The sequence below is a fragment of the Tympanuchus pallidicinctus genome, unplaced genomic scaffold (genome assembly GCF_026119805.1).
Source record: "Tympanuchus pallidicinctus isolate F22 unplaced genomic scaffold, pur_lepc_1.0 scaffold20, whole genome shotgun sequence".
NCBI classification, from domain to species: domain Eukaryota; kingdom Metazoa; phylum Chordata; class Aves; order Galliformes; family Phasianidae; genus Tympanuchus; species Tympanuchus pallidicinctus.
Window position 1 is genome coordinate 2245117 of NW_026294722.1, and position 22598 is coordinate 2267714.

At 41.8% G+C, this 22598-nt stretch overlaps 2 protein-coding genes across 2 annotated transcripts; both read left to right on the plus strand.

Annotated features, from left to right (window-relative positions):
• Positions 1 to 2130: 2130 nt before the first annotated feature.
• SPO11 (SPO11 initiator of meiotic double stranded breaks) lies at positions 2131 to 13232 on the plus strand. Its single transcript, XM_052683887.1, has 13 exons — positions 2131 to 2219; positions 4442 to 4555; positions 6841 to 6929; positions 7497 to 7563; positions 7789 to 7897; positions 8474 to 8560; positions 9854 to 9890; positions 10110 to 10219; positions 10912 to 11011; positions 11170 to 11207; positions 12397 to 12473; positions 12694 to 12805; positions 13020 to 13232. The coding sequence occupies exons 1-13, from the start codon at positions 2131 to 2133 to the stop codon at positions 13137 to 13139; spliced, it is 1149 nt and encodes a 382-aa protein (XP_052539847.1). The 3' UTR covers positions 13140 to 13232.
• Positions 13233 to 13960: 728 nt separating this feature from the next.
• Positions 13961 to 21460, plus strand: RAE1 (ribonucleic acid export 1). The gene is made up of 12 exons (XM_052683888.1): positions 13961 to 14093; positions 14468 to 14564; positions 14699 to 14803; positions 15451 to 15543; positions 16421 to 16507; positions 16733 to 16819; positions 17035 to 17106; positions 17636 to 17743; positions 17956 to 18062; positions 18148 to 18223; positions 18736 to 18930; positions 20148 to 21460. Exons 2-12 carry the CDS (start codon positions 14475 to 14477, stop codon positions 20232 to 20234), a joined length of 1107 nt encoding a protein of 368 aa, XP_052539848.1. The 5' UTR covers positions 13961 to 14093; positions 14468 to 14474; the 3' UTR covers positions 20235 to 21460.
• Positions 21461 to 22598: the final 1138 nt, after the last annotated feature.

Sequence of the window (22598 nt, forward strand, 5' to 3'; positions counted from 1 at the left end):
ACTGATTGTTGCTCATTTGTTATCCTGGATACTAGCTTATTTGTTTACAAATACTTACGTATTTATACACATATATTTAGTTTCTTTTCTGTTCATTCTGATGTAAGCACTGAGAATCTTGGTCCTGCTTTTTTTCTAATTGCTGTTTGCTGTTATGGGGAAGGGACAAGTCATTACATTATCTTCTCTCATGTAGATATACATCGCTTCGTTTGCAATCCATCCCTAGGAGCAGGGTATTGTGTTGTCAGTTCTACATCAAACAAAAATCTGTTGATTTTGATGTTGAATTGTTGGAAAGAACTACGGAGTTTTTACGTAAATATTTCCGGAGTGATCTCAAGGTACCTAAAGGCCAAAAGACTGAACATGAAAGAACTGAAAATTTCTATTCATTATTTCCCCTTTCTTCTGCTTGCCTCTGCTAACTGGAGCACCTTGTGTTCGAATCTTAATGGCCTGGGGCCTTCCTCAGATCAGTCAATCCACGATTCTTTTAATTACCTACTCAGGATGGATTTGGACTGCTTACTCTCATGAGTACCAGAAAAGAAACTTCATAGGCAGGAGCCAATGGAGCAACAGCAACAACCTGCTGTCTCCAACATTTTATGCCCCGTGTCGTCTGCCTGCTAACAACAAGCCTAAGCATGGCGACTTTGGAAGTGCTGCTGGCAGTGAGCTCGGCACAGCACAGCTTCCAGTGTTGCTGCCTGCTGTGCACAAAATGCAGTTGTTATCAGCGCTGAGCTCACTACTATTTTCTCCAGAAAGATATTTATCTCCTGAGTAACTACTAATATTCACAGAATGACCGTTTTCAGTCAGTCAATTGCTCTGCAAGGAGCTTAAAAGTCCTTGGCCTATCGTAGCTGTAGAGGTGAGAGCTGTGTAAATCCCCAGACGTGGCTTTTCATTACAGCAGAGCTGCAGTGGGGGGTCCCTGTACTGTGCATTCAGAAACCACAGAGCAGAAAGAGCATGCGGCTCATCCTGGGCACTGCAGCACGTCTGCACTGAGCAGAAGATGGGCGCACGCTGCTCTGCTGTTCTGCTCCCCCAGAAGTTCTGCATCTTCTCTCGAAGCTCATGATGTCTTCTGAATTTCTGGCAGGAAAGAGGCAAATATCTGAAGAAAAATGGTACGAAATGCGTCAAGATAATAAAGACACGTGGGGTTTCCTTTCAAATTCACAGTTTAGCTGTGTGTTGTCCATTTTGAAGCGATGCCCTCCAGCCGAGGGTTCCACATGAATCACACATGGCCCATTGCAGCCAAAAGTCTGACAATATTCAGCATTTTTTTCCCTTAAAGCTCAGCTTCCAACACTGCAGGTTGAGTATTTCTTCTGAACACGAGTTTTTAACAGTGCATTGAGAAAAACATGAAAACGTATCCCAACTCTATTCTAAGTCCTCTGAACACTGAAGGCGAGTTATAAAATTAGTATTAAACAAAGCTGTATTTCATTTAGAGAAAAGAAACTGACTTCTCAGCTTGGCACTGGGGCTTTCAGCTTTCTTCCAGCTACTGAGAGCAATCAGGAAGAGACTTTCGGTGCTGGAGGAAGAAAGAAATCACTGGTTGCTCAGGAAGGGTGAGAAAAGTGTTGATGAGCCGTGCCGCCATTTTGTGCTCAATGGTTTCACTGATCGCAGTGCCTGCAGGGATCTGGGTGCTGCAGGGCTTTGCTTAAACAGCTGCTGAGGTACAGCAACCCTGGAGACCGATTTTGGCTTCAGTTGCTAAAGCAGTCAGTCAGTCCTGGTCAGTCAGGCAGTCAGTTGCAGCCGGTCAGTGGGTCAGTCAGTGGGTCAGTCAGTCAGTGGGTCAGTCTGTGGGTCAGTCAGTCTGTGGGTCAGTCGGTCTGTGGGTCAGTCGGTCAGGGCGGGAAAGGCTGCATCCATTGGGAAGGGTGGGGCCAACTCCCCCCTTGGAAAGGGCGGGAAAAGTCCTCAGTCAGTCAGGAAAAGCCGTTCTTCAACTCAAGCTCTGCAGCAAATGTCTGCTTTCCCTGAGCAGCTACCCCTGCAGTTTCTCTTTACGTCCCAAAGTAGCCTTTCCTAACCTGGCAGTCTCTTTAAAACAGCTCCAACCCTTCCAGGGAGGTTGGGTGTGCAGTGCCCGCCATGGAGGAGCGCGGTGCTGCGGCGCTGCCTGGGCACAAGGATGGCTGTGAGGAAACCAGAGCGTCGGCTCACGGCAGCGACGTCCCTAGGTAACAGCTGGGAAATGCTGCACTTGTGCTCTTTCCGTGGTAGGAGTTAAGTTGGAAGTGCTTGTGCAAAGATGACAAATACTGTGCTGCTGTGACATGGGAAAGAGCAGCTCTCACACTGTCCCAGCGCAGATGGGTTTCCTCAGATTTCCCAGCAAATCTGTAGGTACAGACAGCAGTGCAGCAAACAGTGACAGCAAACACACTGAGTGTCATCACGAAATGACAGGGAGCATCGCAGGGCTATCTTAAGAGGAAAAGGATAATAATCATAATGCTGGAGAGCTCTCGGTCTCTGTGGCAGGGCATGGGGAATGCGTGCTTCCAGCGTTCGGTTTGCAGCTCCGGGGCTTGGAGTGCATTGCTTTATCACTGTGCAGATACTTACTGGTAACTGTTTCTGTATAGTCATGTTACACTTGCTTGCTGTGCTATGAAATGAGTCTTATATGCTCCTAATGTTCAAGATCACTGCCTGTGCTGTGCAGAAGCTGTGTCTATTCACAGTTAGAAATGCTGTGTGGCACAGTGCTGCCCTCAGCCCCGTCGCAGTGTTAGCTAAACCGTGGGGAACATCATGCAGGCACACCTCGGTTTATCTCTGCGAAGGGAGAGGAAATATCAGCAAGGGGTACAAATAGAATTGCTGTCCTCTTCTTTATAATTTGTTGCAATTACAGCTTGCGTTGGCCAAGCACTGAGAAACGGGTGGGAACAGCAGCCTGGGCTTTCACGTTCATGAAGTGCAAATGGAATATTCGGACAGTGACAGTGAACAGAACCACGTGAATATGTAAAATACTTACAAGAATCAGAGCAATGACGTGGCTTAGATTTACCACCAACCCAACCATTCATTCATCCATCTGCTTATACATATTGTTGTTATCTTCAACTCTACCTTTTGCTAACTTGCTCTTCACCTTAGCCTTTCTATTCTGCTGTCACCCTTCACTGCGTTACATAGTTTAGCTTACCAGCTGACCATTCCCTCTACTTTACAGAACTGCTATTTTGGATAATGTGCAATAGGTAGGACGTTATGTTGAAGGAAGAGACCGTGAGTCTGGAAGTCAGGAAATCTTGTCTCTCTGTGATCAAATTTAACCTTATTGGACAAAAAAAATCAGCACTACTAGTAGGTTTGTGCTATATACAGATGCTACAATGAATAATTTAAAAGAAAAGATTAATACTTCCCAGAAATTGTTCCCAAAGAATGAGAATCTTGACTTAGCAAAACAATGGGGAAGTGCAAGTTGAGTCACAAAGTGGAAGAAATGTATTTAGATGACAGAAGAGAACTTTAATGACACCCCGTTGTTGTTTAGGGACACTCATAGCGAGGTTTAAAACATTATTCTTACTGGTTTTGTAACGGTAGGATAATTAATGTGGTCTACACTACATGTCTTTGTGTGTTACTTAATGACAAAATAGGTCTTTGCTGATACTGGTGCTAATGTAAGTTTTTGTTTGTTTGTTGTTTTTGGTTTTCTACTCTTCAATCCCACCTACGCTTATGATGGCATTTAACAGAGTTGTAATGGTAAGGACAGCTGAAATGTTGGTGTCAGATTGCTTATGAAAATAAAGAGCATCTGTCATAACACTCAGAGCAGCCTGAAGTTTGGATGTAATGCATCTGCTTGCAAGGTTACTTGGTCTTTTTAGATGCAGGTTCTGTTCTTTGCATCTGTTGAGACCAAGCCCTCGTATAATTAAAACCCTTAACAGTTTGTTTAGGGCAACAGATCAGAAGGTTAATGTGCAGGGCTACAACAGGAAGTATTTGTTCTGTTGAACTTTTTTTTCTGAATTCACAGCATTTAAAAACAACTTAGCACAAATCACAGCCAAGGCCAATATTACATCATTTGAAGTAAAACATTAATCATGAATCAGAAACCAGCCAGCTGCTCTGAAAGCTCAGCTGGTGAAAAATCCACTGGTTTTAGGGTTGAATAGAAATGTACTTTTAATTGTGCTCTCAGTCATGAATCTGGAATGGAAAGTCAAATCTTACATGGAAACTAAGGAGAAGGACATGCAAAAACAAAGAAGGCTTTGAAATGTGTATATATACAAATACGTGTGTGTGTGTACATGCCTGAAGAAGTTTTGAATTAAGTGATTTCTGGAAGGATGAGGATAGATTATGGAAATGCAAAATAGAACTGTGTTAAATTATATGAACTGCTTAATTGTTTTCTTTCTTTCAGTTCTGAAGTTCTTGAAGCAATAGAAAACGTTATTCTAGATGTGCTGAAAAGTTTGGCCAAAAAACAAGCACCTGTTCTCACACTGGCTAATAGATCAGATTGGAGGAATGTAGAGTAAGTACAGTGTGTTTTGAAGTCTTACCTTACATGAGTATATATGGCACAAATGCAATGCTTTTATAACTTCCAAAAGTTGAACTGACGTCGTTCTATCAGAATCAGTAATTCAGCTTCTTGAAAAACTGCTGTACAAAGGCAAAGTGACGCAGACATCGTGCATTAACTGAAGAGCAGGCCACAGCATAAAGGAGAATGTAAAATTCCGTAAAAAGAATGAGAAAGAAAAGAAGTCCTATAGCCAGATATGTTCTAGATGCAGTAGAAAACAGAAATAGTACGTTGTGTTTGATTAAACAAAAACTGTTTTAGGCTGGAAACTCTCACTCACAATTTTATTTACCAATCCATTCGCAGTGCTTTCTCTCTTTCTTTTTTTCTCTGCTTGTCCTCATGGTACCTTATTTCTTCAAATGGTAGCAATAAGTTTGTCCTCCTTTTATCCTTCAAAGAAGGTGGTTGCCAGCTCCTACCGTTCTCTTACTCCCATGCTGTGTCCATGCACTATCTTAAGTCCATTATTTGCCAAATAAAGTAAAACCAGATTCTGCAATGTTATCTAAATTTCAGATCTCATGCCAGCTTACCTAGGCAGGAGCAGAGAAAGAACAACCCATCCTTTATACCACAGCTTTGTAGAAGTCCATGCAGCAGTACTTTTCCAAGGCATGAAATTCAACTGAGAATGAGAAATCCTTTACTTTTTATAGCATGAAAGCAAAAGGATAAAGGAAGGCATGGATCTGCTCCTTATCTTGTAATAGCTTTGGGCACCCATGAGCTGAAGGATATTTAGATCAATCTGACTGCAGAGGTCCTTGTAAGTGGACATGTTACAAACACTGGAGGTTGAGAAAGCATAGCAGACCTTCCATGCATTACACCTCAGTGGAATACTCAATGAGAACAATAAATTTCTGTCCATCAAAGAAGTGAAGGTCCCAAAGGCAATTAGCTAACTGAAATGCTTGCATGCCCCAGTGAATGCAGTGGTTGGTGTCCTGATGGCTTGACAACAAATGTTTTACTTCAATGGCTGTAAAATGAAAGTATTATAACAAAGCTTTGCCATCTTTGGCAGTCTCAGGGGAACGGCCATTCTGGGCTGGGAAAAGAAACATGGGGTGTAATTTGCCATCAGAACACATAGAGGGAAAACGTCCAAATGAAAATGGCATCACAGTTTGTTAAAAATAAGACACGTCAATCAAATTCAAAAAGCAGAACCATTATTTATGGTGGAGAAATGGAAACTTGCATAGGCATTCCATTGAGTGAAAACATTTGTAGATACCCAGAGAGAGATTTACCTGGGAATGAGGTCAACCTATGAGAATGCCAGGCCTAAAGCAGTATGTGTGCTTTACAGAAAGCTACTCTGCAGGGAACTCTGCAAGGCCAGGAAGGACAGCTGGGTGCAGGCTGTCAGGCTAGGCTGAGCCTTCCTTGTGAGCCATGTGTGAGGGCTGTGGGGCTGGTTCTTAGGCAGGGTGTTCTCTAGAAGAAGTGTTCCTAGTGACCTTATTGGAGCACAGAGGTGACTGCTGCTCCGTGCAGATCTGATGCAGGCAGCAGGCAGCGAAAAGCGCGCAGCCTCAGTGCTGCAACACGCTGCAGTGAGTGCCGAGCACAGGGAGCTGCTGCTGCACTGGTTGTGCTCTGCCACCCAAAGGATGCGAGGAGCAAAGGAAGGCTTTGAGAATCTTGATGTGGTTTTGTATCAAACGATGGTCACCTCACCGTCAGTGCTTTTAAAAAGCACCTGAGGAGTTCTAAAGCAGAAGCGAGTGCTGTGTAGGCAGGCTGTCGTACCTGAGGGCACTGCAGCAAAACGCTGCAAAGAAAACGCTGTCTCTTCTGAAGAGATCCTTCAGATACAAAATGAAATGGTGCAGACCATTTAGGTGGGACAGCTGTTCAGAGAATAGGGTGCCCCACATTTTTCTTTCCAAAAGTTCCAAGAATGGAATCGAGTTGAGTTATTGTGATAATAATTTGAGGGTACAAATTGGATCATACAATTGTAAAATCAAATAATTGCGCTTTCTTGTATGTTGTACATCAGAAAATGACTGCATGTTAGACTTGAAGTGAATACTAATAATGAATGACATTTTTTTTCCTTTATTTGTTTGTTTGCTGCTAGTCTATCATGTCTGAAAATAGAACAAGCATCTTTGACTTTAAGAGAGGGCTCTCAGTCTGAGCAATCTGGGTAAAATCGTTTACATATCCTTACTTGTAAGCTGACAGTTCTATTGCATTTGTTTGCCATGTGTCAGATTTAAAGATTCTGTAGGTCTACAAATGATTCCTCGTTCCACTACAAAACAAATCAGAAGCGACTGCCCTGCAACAGCACCAAAGTTTGGTAAGTTCCAAAGTTGAATTCTTAACTTTTTTTGTTGTATTTTAGTTTGAAACCTTGTAAAAGACATAAATTATGCCTTGTGTGCTACAAGACTAACAAAACTGATACTAATAGGAAGCCCTTCAGCTTTTCTCTGTTGCGTTATAGTGTTGTTACAGTTTCTATGGTGCCTGACTGAATGTCAGATTGAAGCACATTCGCAAAGTCTACAAGTAAAAACATCCCCCTCCTCCAAAAAGCCAGCTGGGAAAGGAATCTTGGAGTACAGACAATAAGCCACTTTCCTTTTCCAGAGCAGGCAATGAATTTCTTTGTCTGGACAGCAGGACATGTGTTCCCTCTCTCAGCTCCTTCATATGCACTTTTCTCTAACTGCTAGAAATTACTGGGTCCACTGGTTGGTGCCATCTCTCAGTATTTCACACCATGTTAAAATACATGCACAGGCTGTGTTCATGCTTCACTGTTTTATTGTATGAGACACAAATATCTGTCAACATAAATACAAATGATTGCATGTGCATTTCTGAGCAGTGACAACAAAGAATTTGTAATGCATTTTTTCAGCTATGATGCTCAAAATGTTATCGATGATCTATAAGATGGTGCAGAGCAATTCGTACGCAACTAAAAGGTAATGTGACATTTCTGTGAGTTCAGGTGCAGTTGTATTTTAGGAGCGCTGCTGGGGAAGCAGAGTGGGGTGCAAATCTTTCAGATAACAGATTTCTCTGTGGGAAATCTTTCCAGTGGTTTGATTACCCATGCCTTCAGCTGAGTGTTACTCTGTATTCTGACAGCCTGTTAGCTTTTTCAGTATTGTAATTCATATTGTAATTACATGTTTTGGTCTTGACAGAGATATATACTACTCAGATACACTCCTGTTCGGTAGCCAGAGAGTTGTGGACGATTTAATCAATGAAATCTCTTGCATGCTTCAGATACCTCGAAGAAGTCTGCACATTGTAAGTGGCTTATGATTACTGCTTTTATTCTGTAATCATTTCCAAATCGTATGGGCAGTGTGTGAAGCTGAAATATCAACAACACCTGATGAAGTTCTACTGTAACATTTGAAAGGTTCCTGTTTTCAGAGAAAATTCATACAGTTTGCTTGCTTCCAAGAGTGGCACAAAGTGCTAGCCAAGATCACGAGGCCTTTTGTATTACCTGGGAAGGCAGTGCAGAGTGCAAGGCATCTGCTTTGCAGTTTATACTGAGATGACTTCCTAGTGTGGGGTTTAAGTGGAAGTTTTGAGTGAGTCAGACATGCAGCCATCTGAATTTCCTGCATCTCATGCTTTACAAGAATTATTTTGTATACACAAATGCAGTTGTTTCTGTACTTTATTACAAATCCACCTTTATATCCATGGTGTCAACAATGTTGCTGTGTGTTTTAAGAGGTCGATGGCTGCTGATAGCAGCTTGTTACCAGTTGGAATGTTTTCCAGAGGTTTCTTGGTTTGCCCATTCAGTAACAGTAACATAAAAGCACATTAATTCCAATTTACTCTATGCAACTTTTTATTTTTTTTCAGCTGTCTACCAGTAAAGGATTTGTTGCTGGTAATTTAAGTTACACTGAGGAAGATGGTACAAAAGTGAATTGTACCAATGGTGCAACAGTACGTATTAAATAACTAACAGTAATTAGAATACATAGAACAGTTGCATTTGGAAGGAACCTACATAGATCAACTACCTCCGTGTGATACCCTGCACTTCATGTAGCTCAGGTTGCTCCATTTATTAAACTAACTGACACTCACCCTCTCTAACTTCTTTAGTGGCAACAAAACAGAAAAAAGAATAAACTGAGCCATCACAGTAAGAGGAGTAATTATCTTCTGGACCCAAACTATGTTCTCATTTACACAAGTTTGATAGTAATGCCCTATTAGCATAAGAGGTAATATTCTCATCGTGTGCCCAATGATGTACAAGCAGAGATCTACAAATGTAACATCAGGATATTTAGTCTCAGAATATCACTAATACAGGACTTGCAAGCATTAGAAGGGCTTGTATTATCAACTGATGTTATCAGAGGTGATACTGAGCTACAGAGAAGTCTATAACCACAGCTGTATAAGCAGCCAGGAATTGCTGATTGCTGTCGCTGTTCAGGTTATGAAAGTGGAAGCAGAACTGTGACTGCTGACTGCTGTCACGATTTCCTGACAGATGTGCTCATTGTAAGCTTAATCTGGCCACTTCCAAATGGAAAGATTGCTTCAGCTGCCCATCATGCTTTGTTTTTAAGCAAAGTGTAAAGGCCCCCGTTGTTAATACTCTTCTACAGCTCTTCATAGTTTTATTTGTTGGCACCAGAGGTGATTTAGCTGTCAGAAATAAAAACAGACCACACACTTCAATATAGACACGTTCTTTTGCCAAGTTCTTCCTCCAGTCCCTGCTCTGTTATCCATATGCTTGCCAGATTGACCCAATCCTAATACGAGATGTAAACATTGCTGTGCCTTAAACTGTTGCAGCAATGTAGTTATAAAAGCAGGTTGCAGGTTAATAAAAGAAAGGATTAAATGGTCTTCCAAAGAGAAAGCCCAAACACTTTAAACCTGAATTAAATTTGCAATCTTAAATTGGCACCGAGCTGACCTTTCTTCTGGCTAAAAGAGATGTGAAATGAATCAGGACATTGTTTTCTCTGTACAGCCCATGCAAAGGGCTGAGCTGCAGCAGTGGCACAGATGCACTTCAGAAAAGTGTGCAGTAGAGCAGGATACGAAAGGTTGAATGTACTTACAAAGCAGGGAAAGTGCCAAGGCTGATCTTGTATATTAGGAGATGAATGGTTGTTTTAGGATGTAATGGTGTCCTTCATTACCTAATGTTGTTTTTTTAAAACATATCCTTTTCTCTATCATAAATTATTGGTTTGGTTTTTATTGTTTTAGGCAGTTACCGTGCCATCTAACGTTCAAGGAATTAAAAGTATCCTTTGAGCAGAAACTCTCAGTGTGGACTGAAAAAATAAAGTGAAAACAAAGAATATTCCAAGTTAAACAATGTTCTGGTAATTTTTTCTCTGCCTTTGGCTCCAGAATTGAGTCAAGAGCTGCTTTTGGCTCCAGAATAAGTATTTTAGAACATTCAGATTGAATGGGTTGCTGTGACGGATTGTCTCACGTGCAGGTAGCCTTAACATGAAAGATCTATACTCGCGTGCCAAATTCATATTAATTGTAGAAAAAGATGCAACCTTCCAGAGACTCCTGGATGATGAGTTCTGCATTAAATTGGCCCCATGTATAATGATTACGGTATGAGTTTACATTTCGTATTGCTGTTAGACATCAGAATTTACAAGGTACCTCAGCCTCATAATGCTGCTCAAACTTGGCCAAAAGGCAGTAATAAGACAGTGTGCCTTAGCATCTTGGTGCTGTTTTGTTATAATGGTAATGAAAACACAAAATGAACATCGTGAAGATTTATTTCCTCCAGCCATCCTCTCAGAGCCTGGAAGCTGATCAAACTCATCTGGGTGCTGCAAAGTCACACAAGGCCCCGCTGTTGTTCTCCATGCTCCTAAACTTTGCAAGCCCAAGTGAAATCAAACTGTTTGATTTTTGGATCTCATTGAAAGATTTACGCAGCTTGCACAAGTAATTAATTCATGAGTTGATTAAGAACCTGAGGGATGTGTAAATATCCACGCCTTCGTGTTCTGGGACCAGCAGCGAGGAAGAGACTTGGGCCCCTGTCTAAGACGGAGAAGCACTTATACTCTGTAGCACACCGTATGCACCTTGTTTTACATTGTATCCTTAGTGCTACAAATGCTTTTGAGAAGGAAAAAAAGCAGCCTTTTTCTTTCAATGCTTAAGGCCTATTGGAGAAATTTTCCTGCAGGCGTTTTGTTTGCAAGTTTTAATTGGCAAAAGTAAGCATATATGTAGCCAGATGTTGTTTTAATTAATTTAAACCTGTCTGCTTTATTTTGTTTCCTTAGGGAAGAGGCATACCAGATCTTAACACACGACTTCTGGTCAGAAAGCTCTGGGATACATTTCAAATCCCTATTTTCACCCTTGTGGATGCAGATCCACATGGTAGGTCTGTAGCTCTCTAATAGAAGAAGAAAGCAAGATTTACCTTGATTCTCATTTTGCACTGTTAATGCCATAAAAGTGAATTGTTAACGCAGTCTTCATAAGCATTCCCAGTGTGAAGATAACAGATACCTGACAATTGGTGTTCTTGAACCCAGGTGTGGAAATAATGTGTATCTACAAATATGGATCTGTGGTGAGTATCATTTCCCACTCGAATATATTGATCTGAATTCAGCCTTGAAGTTTGGATGCACGATGAGTTAGAATGGTTACTACCTCTTCCTATTTTCTTTAAACACAGGCACCATTTTTAGGCCTTTGTATCTGCAAGAAGAGCTTCTTCCTGTAACAAACAGAAATTGGATAACAATGTCAGGTGTTTCGTTTAACTGTATCTCAGTTTCTTCCTGCTACGCAGGCAGTTCTCAGGAAATCCAAATGGAAAAGCATTTTCCAGTTTGCTTTGTTTCTGCCATGGAAGACAAATGATGGCTGGAAGAAGCTGGGGAGGAAAAGGACATAACTTGTGAGATAGGTGAACAGCACGGTCCTCCAAGGAATCGTGTTGTGTTGTGAAGGTTTTGGTTTGGGGTGAGAATTTGTGTTTGGATACATATTTTAGTGTGCAACATTAAGGAGGAAAAGGCAAGGGTAACAAGTAGGGGCACTGCATTACATCACTAAAAGAATAGGTCCAGAAAGACAATATGGAAGGCAGGCAGGTAGCAGAGAGAAAGATGGAGATGGAGGAAGAACATCTAAAGAAAACAAACAAAGAAACAAACCCCACCTTCTGGAAACAGTCATGGCTGATGTCCAGGCTCAAGAATATGTCATAACACATGCCTCAGGGACCCCAGTGGAGACAGAACTCGTGTTTTCAGGTGATCTGCCAGGACTTTAACTCTGCCAGCAATGTGTGTAAACTGAGAGAACAGCATTTTCCAGGATTAAAATAGATTATTGGGTTTCTGATAATCTTACACAGCGAAATTCACTGATTATATATAATGTGGTGCTTGTAGCAGGGAATATCAGGAATTTCCAGTCATAGTTGTCACTGCTTCTCCTGGCTTCAGTTTTGTTTGGCAATCAAACTCAGGCTGACTGCAAACAAACAAACAAAAACCACAAGATAAAAAGAACAGAATGCACCAATCTAGAATCTTTCATGGCTGAAGGTGGCAAGCCATAAAAGAGAAACTGTTCTCAGCAATGGGGTGTGGTAAGTTCCAGTTGCACTGTTTCCTCCTCTAAAGTTCTGATAGTGAAAAGAGCCAACCAACCCTGTTATGCAACCTGACTGTAGCCAAGAACTGCTTCTATCTCAAAGGATTTAACTAAAAGTCTCTGAATGTTACAGCTGGCTTTTCTTATTCCAGTCAATGTCTTTTGAGGCTCACCAGCTCACCGTCCCATGCATAAAGTGGCTTGGTCTCCTTCCGTCTGATCTCAAAAGGTTGGTGATTTCCCAGAAGGAATGAAACTTTCATAGACAGTGAATAAAATCTGACTAAATTCATCAAACAAACAAAGCCACAGCAACAAAACCAACATGCAACACTTGAATCCAATATTGATTGCTGTTTTCATCCATTATTCTGGCTTGTAAAGAAGTAACTGGAAATCAGTGTTTCTGAAATACATGAGAAAATGTAATAACTTTATTTGCTTTTCAGATTAAACATACAAGCAGATGTCCTGATTCCGTTTACGAAGCAAGATCAAAACAAGTTAACAAGTCTACAAAAGAGGCCTTACATTGCTTGTCAGCCAGCGTGGAAAAAAGAGGTCTGTACAAACTTATCTCCTATTTCTTACTTCTATAGGGCAAATCCTGCCACCTGCAGTCCTGTTCCTTCTTATTCTTATAAACTTTCAGTATAGCTTTTGCAACTGTAAAAAAAAAAAGGGGCACGATTGAGAAAGTCCATGTCTACCCCTGGGTCTGGGTCTGGCGGTTACAGCATCACAAATTAATTAGTTCCTTTTTTATTTCTTTTAGCTGGAAATTATGGCAGCATCTAAAATGAAGGCTGAAATCCAAGTTCTAACTTCTCTTTCATCAGATTATCTTTCCAGAGTGTATTTACCAAACAAATTGCAATTTTGTGGATGGATATGAATGCCTGTTTGCAAATGGGCTGTTTTTCTTTATATTGATTTGTTTTCTTGATTAAGAGAAAAACAGAGAAGCATAGGAGTGTGTATCAGCATCTTGCTCGGCTTATTGTAACTAGATTAGGATTGTCTCTTCTTTCTATTTCAAGCTGTAAAAGGAATCACAGCTCTTACAGAGTACAGTTTGTTCCACTCTGCCTTCAGCACTGCACTGTTCCTTCCGCCCAGGGAACGCTGTTAGAGATGGCAGCTAGGATCGGATCGAGGGACTGTTTTGTCTTCTGTCTCAAAGCAGACAACGATGCTGTGCACACCTTGCAATTTCTGCAAAGTAAAGGACTTTGTTGGCAACTTGTTGTAAGCACCTCCTTGTGGAAACGACGGCAGCCCAGCACTGCGCTGCTCTGCGCTCTGTGTGCGCTCGGGCTGGCAGCGCGCAGTCAGAGCTTCATTCCCGCACATCCCAAACCGCTGTAAACGTTCCAGCGACCCAACTGCTATTCGCTTGGAGTGAGCAAGCACGCAGATGTTGTTCATTAAGAGTATAAGCAGTCTTGTTAATGGTGCACATCACAACAAAATCCCTCCTTCATTTTTTTTAGTTGGCTCCGAAACGGTGAAAAGGAGCCGGAAAAGGCAGTGATTAAAGTGTATAATAAACCTTCTGTGAAGAAACGGAATTGACTGCATGGGAAAAGCTTCCAAAATCGATCCGCAGCCAAAACCGATGCACGTATTTTCGGCAGACTTTCTTCCTACCGCCGCACCAAATTAAAAAGGAACCGGAACAGCTTTTACTGCCCCGCTCCGCGCAGCGAAGCCGAAGGAGCGCCCGCCCCGCCCCTGCGCATGCGCTATTCCCGCCCCACGGCTAGCGGCGCCTGCGCAGTGAGGCGCGGCCTGCCCCGTGCGCAGCGCTCAGCCGGGCCGTGCTGCGGGAGGCGCGTTGAGCCGTGCGGTGAGCGAGGGCCGGGCGCTCGGTACCCGGAGCCCTTAAGCGGTCTCGCGTCGCCCCGTCCGCGGTCGGTTCCGGTGGGCTCCCAAACGGTCGCGTTCCGTCGCCGGCCAGTCCTCCGCGCTGCCGGCGGCGCGGCGGATCCCTTGGCATGGCGCTGCCCCGCCTGCCCGCAGTGCTGGCCTCGGCGTCGGCCGGCCCGTAGGCACAGCGCGGTTGGGGCCGGGAGCCGGGAGCGGGCTGCCGTCGGCTCGGGGCTATGAGGGGAATTAGCGGGCTTCCCATAGCATCGCGGGGCGGGGTCTCTCGGGATGCGGTACTTCGTTGTCCCGCTGGTGTCCCCTCCGCTTCTGACCGGGCCGCTTTCTCGTTTGCAGAACGAGGATGAGTCTGTTCGGCTCCACGTCCGGGTTCGGTACCGGCGGTACCAGCATGTTCGGCAGCACAACTGCAGATAACCACAACCCAATGAAGGCGCGTATGTGAGCCCCTGGAAGCCATGCCCTGTGTGCTCGCAGTGCTGCACTCCCACCAACCCCACAGAGGTAAAGGTTTCAGTGTCACAGTTCTCAAACGTGGCTAATCTTATGTCTTTTGTTTTCTTGTAGGATATTGAGGTCACATCTCCGCCCGATGACAGCATATCTTGTTTAGCGTTCAGTCCACCAACACTGCCGGGCAATTTCCTTATTGCAGGATCGTGGGCAAATGATGTGAGTACCCACAGTCAGGCCTACAGATGAATAAAGTAAAAGCATCGGGGCCTACAGTGCAAAATGTGGTCCTTAGAGCTTATGCTGTGGAGCTGGAAGTCCTCCTCTTCTGTTGCAAAATGTGTCTTAACGCCTTGGCACCACATACTTTGACATGGCAGCTTCAGCTGGGAGATGGAGTTGTGAGCTCATGTTAGTCATTCCTCTCCCTATGGCTTTTAAGTTTCAGCTCAGAACACGTAATCAGTATTTCTTCTGTTGTGTTTTTGTTATTTTGACTTTTGAAGATTCATTTTCTTGTGCAATTAGACTATCATACTTTGCCCAGTGGAAGAGCCGTGAATGCAGATAAAATCTTAGCTGGTTTGACAGGTTTGTGTCAAAGAGATGAGGCTCTTACAGTCTTACTGAAATTTCTGTTGGGATTTGGAGTGTGTGTTCCCAACCAACACAAAGAGAGAGTAGGACTAAAATGCGAGTGGAGGTTTTAACTGTTCTGCTTGGTCTGGTGGCCAGTGGCCTGCAACAGCTTGCTCCTAGCTGACAGCTAAGCATCTTCAAGATGAGAAATCTTCAAGGTGAGAATTCTTTTAACTTTGTAGTCTTACATCTCTATGTTACATCGGTATTTGTGTCTCCTCTTCCAGGTTCGCTGCTGGGAAGTTCAGGATAATGGGCAGACGATTCCAAAGGCTCAGCAGATGCACACAGGGCCTGTACTGGATGGCTGCTGGAGTGATGTATGTTTCAGCTTAAAAATAAACAGTGACATTTAATCGTAAGCCTAAATAAATTGGCATGTATTTTCTGGAAACATGAGTATAGATGTAGATGCATCCCATGATCATTGTATACGTTTCTGTTACTGTGATTGTGTGCTGAGCATGCTCTAACAGAAGAGGCTGAGAGGGGCAGATAAGAGGTAAAAGTGTATTTAAAAGTGAAAGTGTATTTAAAGCTAGGTAATAGCATGGCTTTCTCTTTGGGCTTAAAAGAAAATTGGGAAAAAGCCTTGAATGGAGAACCTTAAATCTAAGCTGCTGTATTTTAAGCTGAGTTTCCATTGTGTTGTTTATATTTCACAATACAGAATGTGTTTTTGTGAAGATTTTACCAACCTCACGGCCTTCTGCTGTTTACAGCAAAGGGACACAAATGGGCTAGTGATGATTTGACCAGCAGAATGTTTAAAGGCTGTTATGGGTATTGTTGGTGTAACGGCCCAGAGTACAACAGAAAAGAATGTGCCAAAATCAACTACCCTTCCTTTGAAAAGCTTTTAGCTAGATACTGAATACTTTTTTCTGTATATTGGAACAAATAATCACTGTTTGTTGGGGCCTTATCTTTGTTACTAACATACAGGTGTGAAGAAACAGTAGTGGGCAGGCATGGAGGAATGCCTGTTTCTGAGTTGAAGGTGGCATTGCTGAGTGTGCCACTGTTACACAGACTCATAAAGAAATTTCTATTTTGTTTCTTCTTTTCTCTTTGTTTCTCCTGTTTGTCTTGCAATGCCTTTATGTGTTACATTACTGTTATATTCTGGAACAGAGTAAGACATGACAATTTTCTGATGCAGATATTTTTTCTCTTGTGCTTTCTCTTGTTATTCAGGATGGAAGTAAAGTATTTACTGCTTCCTGTGATAAAACAGCCAAAATGTGGGATCTCAACAGTAATCAGGCTATTCAGATCGCACAAGTGAGTCCCAAGCTATTGTGTAGTTTTTTCTTTTCCTTCATTAAAAGCTACCCTTGTTAGCTGAGTGTGCTAATGCTTAGTGTCTCTAAAGTAGATACTAATATGAGAGAGATTTTCTAGAATGGTTTAATAAGTGTAAATACATGCAAAAATATGAGGAGCATAAATAAGAAACGTGGGTCGTTGCCCTAGTGTGTGCTTTTTCTTTTTTATTTTCTTCTTCAGCACGAAGCTCCTGTGAAGACCATCCACTGGATTAAAGCACCAAATTACAGCTGTGTGATGACAGGAAGCTGGGATAAAACTTTGAAGGTACAACTTTTACCCAAACAAGGTGCAGAGTGTGCTGACAATCTGTTTATGGCAGCATTTATCAGAGGGAAAATATTTTCTTAAACACGCGATTCAAGAACAGATCAGTGCAGTGACTTCACTTCATAGAGGGTTGTAGTGTCTGACAAGAATGAATCAGCTTGGTACTATTTGCTCAACTCTGAGCTCTGTTTGTTTTGCTTTCTTTCCATCAGTTCTGGGATACCCGTTCACCAACGCCTATGATGACTCTGCAGCTCCCTGAAAGATGTTACTGTGCAGATGTGGTGAGCCATGATGTGTAGTAAACTGAGAGTCAGCTGGATGGCTGGGGGGAGGAGTGAAGTGGCTGTGTGGGGCTTTTGTAGGTTCACACTGAGTGCTGGCTGTTAGTATTTGACCTCTGATCTTAGTGACAACACTAATGTTGATGTTCTTGATCCAACCTCCAGAAAACAGATATTTGCAGCATACAAAGTGAAGAGACAAAGGCTTGGTGTGCTTGTAACATTCCAAAGGCAAACCAGCAGTAGGACTGGCCTTGCTTTATTTGCAGATTAGGTTGTATACCACTGTTGGAAATCACATTGGAAGGGTCATCTAATGATGAGGGGGTTTTGGTAAGGCTCTCAGTGGCAGTAGAGAGCTGACTTGTTGGAAGATCTGCCTGCAGGTGAACTCTTTTCTTCCTACCTCCCCAAAAAGAAGTCTGGTGCTGTAAAATTCTTCAGGATTTCTGTGAAATAATAAATTGACTTCTCTGTCATGCTAAGAACACCACTGCCTCTCTTCCAACCTGTTCTATAACTCATCTAGGTTCATCCTATGGCTGCTGTGGCCACCGCAGAAAGGGGTTTGATAGTTTATCAGTTAGAGAACCAGCCATCTGAATTTAGAAGAATAGAATCACCTCTTAAACACCAGGTAAAGAGTTATATTTGATACAAGTGCATTTGTACAGATTGTTGAAATGATGTACTTGCTGTTCTTTAAAAAAAAAAAGCAACAAATTATGTCAAAGGTGGAGTTCTTTCCTTCGGTGTGGCACGTGTCCTACGTTGATGTTTATTATGGTGCTATATTAAAATAAATTGCCACCTCCTTAATTTCTAAAATGCTCTCTTCCTCAAATCTAGCATCGCTGCGTTGCTATTTTTAAAGACAAAGTGAACAAACCTACTGGATTTGCCCTTGGAAGTATTGAAGGAAGAGTAGCTATTCATTATATCAACCCTCCAAATCCGTGAGTATTCTTGTTAAATCATTCTCAATTTATTTCTCAGTTTACAACGAAGAACAAAAGAGATGTTTGTTGGTTTTCTCCCCAGTGCAAAAGATAATTTCACTTTCAAATGTCATCGCTCCAATGGAACAAACACGTCAGCACCTCAGGATATCTATGCTGTAAGTACTGAGCTTATATCTCGAGGTCGTCTGTGTGGGAAAACAGCGTGAGTTCTGAACGTAAAACCTGCTATGAACTGTTAATTCTTTTTCAGCTTCAGGTGAAAGTTGTGTTGGACTCTGTGCTTTAGGTGCAGTCGTTGGCGTGCACTGAGGAAAAGCAACATTTTGCACTTTCTTTAAAACAGAAGTCAGATTAACTGTTCATTTCATCCTTTTGGTGGAGATAAAACTTGTTGATCTTGCTGTTATTGCTGATTTTGAGCCAGTGCCATTACACAATATACTAAGCATTACACATTTAATATTTAGCTGCTACAATAAAGATGCTTTCCTTGTTGCTCCAGTGTCTAGTTTCAAAAATGGATCTGGTAAAACACTTCAGAAATAAGATGTATCTATAGTTGCAAAAACCCTTTTATCGTGTATTTACTCTTGGGATTCAGCATGTGTTTTGTTCCAATCTGTGGGTGACTGTGCTGTCTTCCATAGCATTTTCTGTGATTCTGCAGGTAAATGGAATAGCATTCCATCCTGTCCATGGCACTCTTGCGACAGTGGGATCTGATGGTAGATTCAGCTTTTGGGATAAAGATGCACGAACAAAACTAAAAACGTCAGAACAACTTGACCAGCCAATATCTGCTTGTTGTTTCAACCATAATGGGAATATATTTGCATATGCTTCCAGTTATGATTGGTCAAAGGTAAGAAAGGTTTCAACCCGTGTTCACTCTTGTACGTAATGATTAGGGCAATTATCCTGTCACACAAAGCTTTACTGATCTCTGTCGCTGGTGATAGAGACTTTCTAGCTGCATAGGCACACAAGGAAATTTACAGTGGTCATAGTAGGCAGAAAAATGATGACTTCTAACACTGGAGCAGTGTGATGTTCAGTATGGCTCTTAGCTTCAGTTGCTAAGATTGGAAGCAGTGCTGCTTTGCAAATGTGATGAGCAGCACGTAAGCAGTGTGGCTCAGGAGTCGTGCTGGTTGCTCTCATGTTCTGCTGTGGAAACGGCCGTGGTGCACGCTGCACACTCAGAAGTTCTCACTAATCTTTGAAATCTGCTTCTCATTCAGATGACTGTTTTTTCTTTCTGCTAAGCTGTCACTGTGTTTATAAACACTTCTAACAGTGTTTCAATGGTAGGTACTGTATTTCCAGAACCAAGTGCAGCTTGCTGGTGGCTCTCACTTATCCATGTACCTTCCAGATTTGACTTAACAAGACCTTATCTGGGTGCAAGAGAATCAAAAAGCATTGAGGTGCAGGATCAGTTCTCCTTTATAGTTTATGAAAGGCACAGTTGAAATATGACTGAATTTTAATGGAATTACAGTGGGAAAGTATTCATTGCCTGTTATAACTCACACTCTTAAATCTGAAGATGACATTCATTGTATTTTCAACTTAAATGAATGCAGAAGTAACAAATGAATTCTATCACATGCCACGAAGGGAAGTAAGGCTGTGATTTCCTGTGTTGTATCTAGTCTTAGGAATGCTGGCCAAAGTAAAATGACGTTGTTAGACAGGGGCAGATGGATTCTTCTGTTCTAAATACTCAGGTAGACTGCAGTGGTACGTGTGCACCAAAGTGTCTTTCACATCTGTTCACCAGTAGGTACTAAGTTTGTTTTCTGCAACTGTTCCTACGTAGTAGATTTGATAAGCTTCAAGTTGTGCATCAGACCTCAGTAGTTCTACACAATTCTTGTGATTACTTAGCTGGTAAACTGAGCAATATATTACTATAACTAAGTGTTATGACTCAGTAATGCCTGATATCTGACCTGGAAGACCTCGAGTGAATCGTAACAGACGAAACTAATGGGATATTCATATTTTTGTACTTTAAGATAATGTTGATATTGTCTCTATTGAAGAGAGTAAATAGAGCTGATGTTTCTTTTTTAGGGTCATGAATTTTACAATCCACAAAAGAAAAACTACATTTTTCTGCGGAATGCAGCAGAAGAGTTAAAGCCTCGGAATAAAAAGTAGTGAGTATGAGTCTGAGTTGTGTTACTCTCCTGTGTTTCTGCCATTCATGCCTATACTCTGCCACTTGTGCCCTACTGCACCACAGTTCTGTCAAACCTGGATTGTTTTTAACGGGAATTGGAAGAATGATTGGTGTTGTGAATTGCTGGAGGATGTTTTTCAAGCTAATTATTATGATGTGTCTGTATGTATTGGAGGAGAGGCTGTTGTTCATGTGACTCAAGCACTGTCTGTTCCAAAGCAATAATGGAATTGCAGCAAAATTTAAGTCTTCATTAGTTATTCCTGCTTAGAAGCTTAGGCATTTGTTTCTTTTTTTTTTTTTTTTTTTAATTGGTACTAACTAAAATGTGTTAATTGTAATAGTTCTGGAGGAGTTGTATGCATACTGTATTTTTTTTGTAAGCACTTGCAATTCTTCATGTAGTTCTTGAAGGAGGCTTGTTTTTACTTATGGTCTAGGGATTCTTTCATTGGCTGATACATTTTTTAATGATTTTAAATGAAGTGCTGCCTGCTGTATGCTGGGAGGAAATGCCTTGCAAATTGTTTTCCATTTTTTTAATGACTTTGGTAGGTATGTATAGCATTGACAAATTCAAGACAGAAGATGGATGGACACAAGTTTTCCTTTACTTTCACACTCCAGCAATGCACAAGACTTTTGAGCCAATGATTCTCCTGTTAGTCCAAAGGAGAAACTGCCAGTTGTGCCAAGTGGTACAGAGTGATGTCAGCAGCCATTGAAAGTTCTGTTCTGTTTGTGACCGAACCAATGAGTGCAAAATACCAGTGGCCTACACTGCTTTAAAGCTGACGTTTTTTGAGTTCAGTTAGTTTCTACATCTCTGTTAACACTTCTCGTCCCTTAACAGGGGTTTCTGGACTGAAAAGAAAGCTCATTTTTCTATTAACTAGAGAATAGTGCTGGTGAGTTTCATCCTGATGAAAAAAACGCTGTGAAGCAAAGTCAAAGCAATGTGTGTCCCTCTGGTCTGATCCCACTGTTTACTTCTGACTGTCCCCTTGTACACATGCCAAAGTTTCTTTCTAGAAGCGAATGCTTACTGTTCCTGCTCAACTCTTGTTTGATAACAATGGTGAGGGGATGCATGTATAAAAATACTTGTCCTATTGTACAAACTCTGTAAAACTGTATGTTGTGACAGTTATGGTTATGGATTCATGCGAGGTTTCAAATAAAATTTTTACGAAATGCTTTTTTATATTTTGCAGTTCTGATACAATCACGTGGCCACGTTGCTGTGCTTGCTCCTGTGAGCAGCTTTGTGTCCTTTCACTGCAGTTCATACATTCTTTAAAAGTAAAATACTTCTTCCCCAGCTGCCTTCTCTGCAAATGGAATGCATTTTGCAGCTGCTGTTTTATTGTGAATCATACCTGTGGTTTGGCCTCAAAGAATTAAGAGGAGAAGCATTAAAGGCCTTTTGTCTTATGGGGGAATGAAGTTGCTTGCTATTGCAACAGCCAGACACCTGACAATTGGACTCCAGTATAACTGAGTCACACTGTCTTCACAATCTCCAGCTCACTGGCGCTCTGACTTCAGACCCTGCTGTGTTCATCAGTCCTTGCTTGCTTTCTTGGTGTGTATTTCCTACTTGGTGCATCTTTGAGGAAGGTCCATACTGCTGTTGTCTGTTCTGGGCCTTGTTTCTCAAGCTAAGTTTTTTTCCTGCTACTCCTGTGTTGATATGATTTTGGTTTTCGCATTCATGGACTATTAGTTTTCTTCAACATAGGAAAAAAAGTTCCCAACAGTTCAGCAGTAGCTGCTTGCTTGCTTAAATAGATCTGTGTGTGTATGTTTTATTGTTGCTTGCTTTTCAGTTGTTGCTTGTGCCGTAATCTTCGGCTGTTCCCGTGTTTTTCCAGTCTTCCCAGTCAGCTGGATGCCAGCAGGCAGTAAACTCAAGGTTGTGTGATTGCTGATGGCCAGAAAATTTAAAATCCCGTGAGCAGAGCCTCCCACTGGTGTAAATAGGGAAGAATGGGATGTATCACCTCTTGTTTAAAGATTCAGATTCTTTGTTTAAATACACAACTGTGTGAATGAAGTTGAGAGAAAATGGATTCATCCCAGGTTGGCATGTACATTTCTATGGGTTCCAATGGAGCTGCACCTGCTTGAGAGGATACTGAGCTTGCCCAGAACTTTTTCATTTTGTATTACTAAGTTGAGTGCTTATTCTCTTGTTGGAATTGACTTCTTTATCTCAGCGAGGCTTCAGAATTATTTAGTCATTGTGTTAATTGTTCAGACTAATTTTAGAAGGGCATATTTTCCATTACATTGCTCTGTGTGTTAGATACATTCAGCTGAGATGACAAACTTTGAACTGA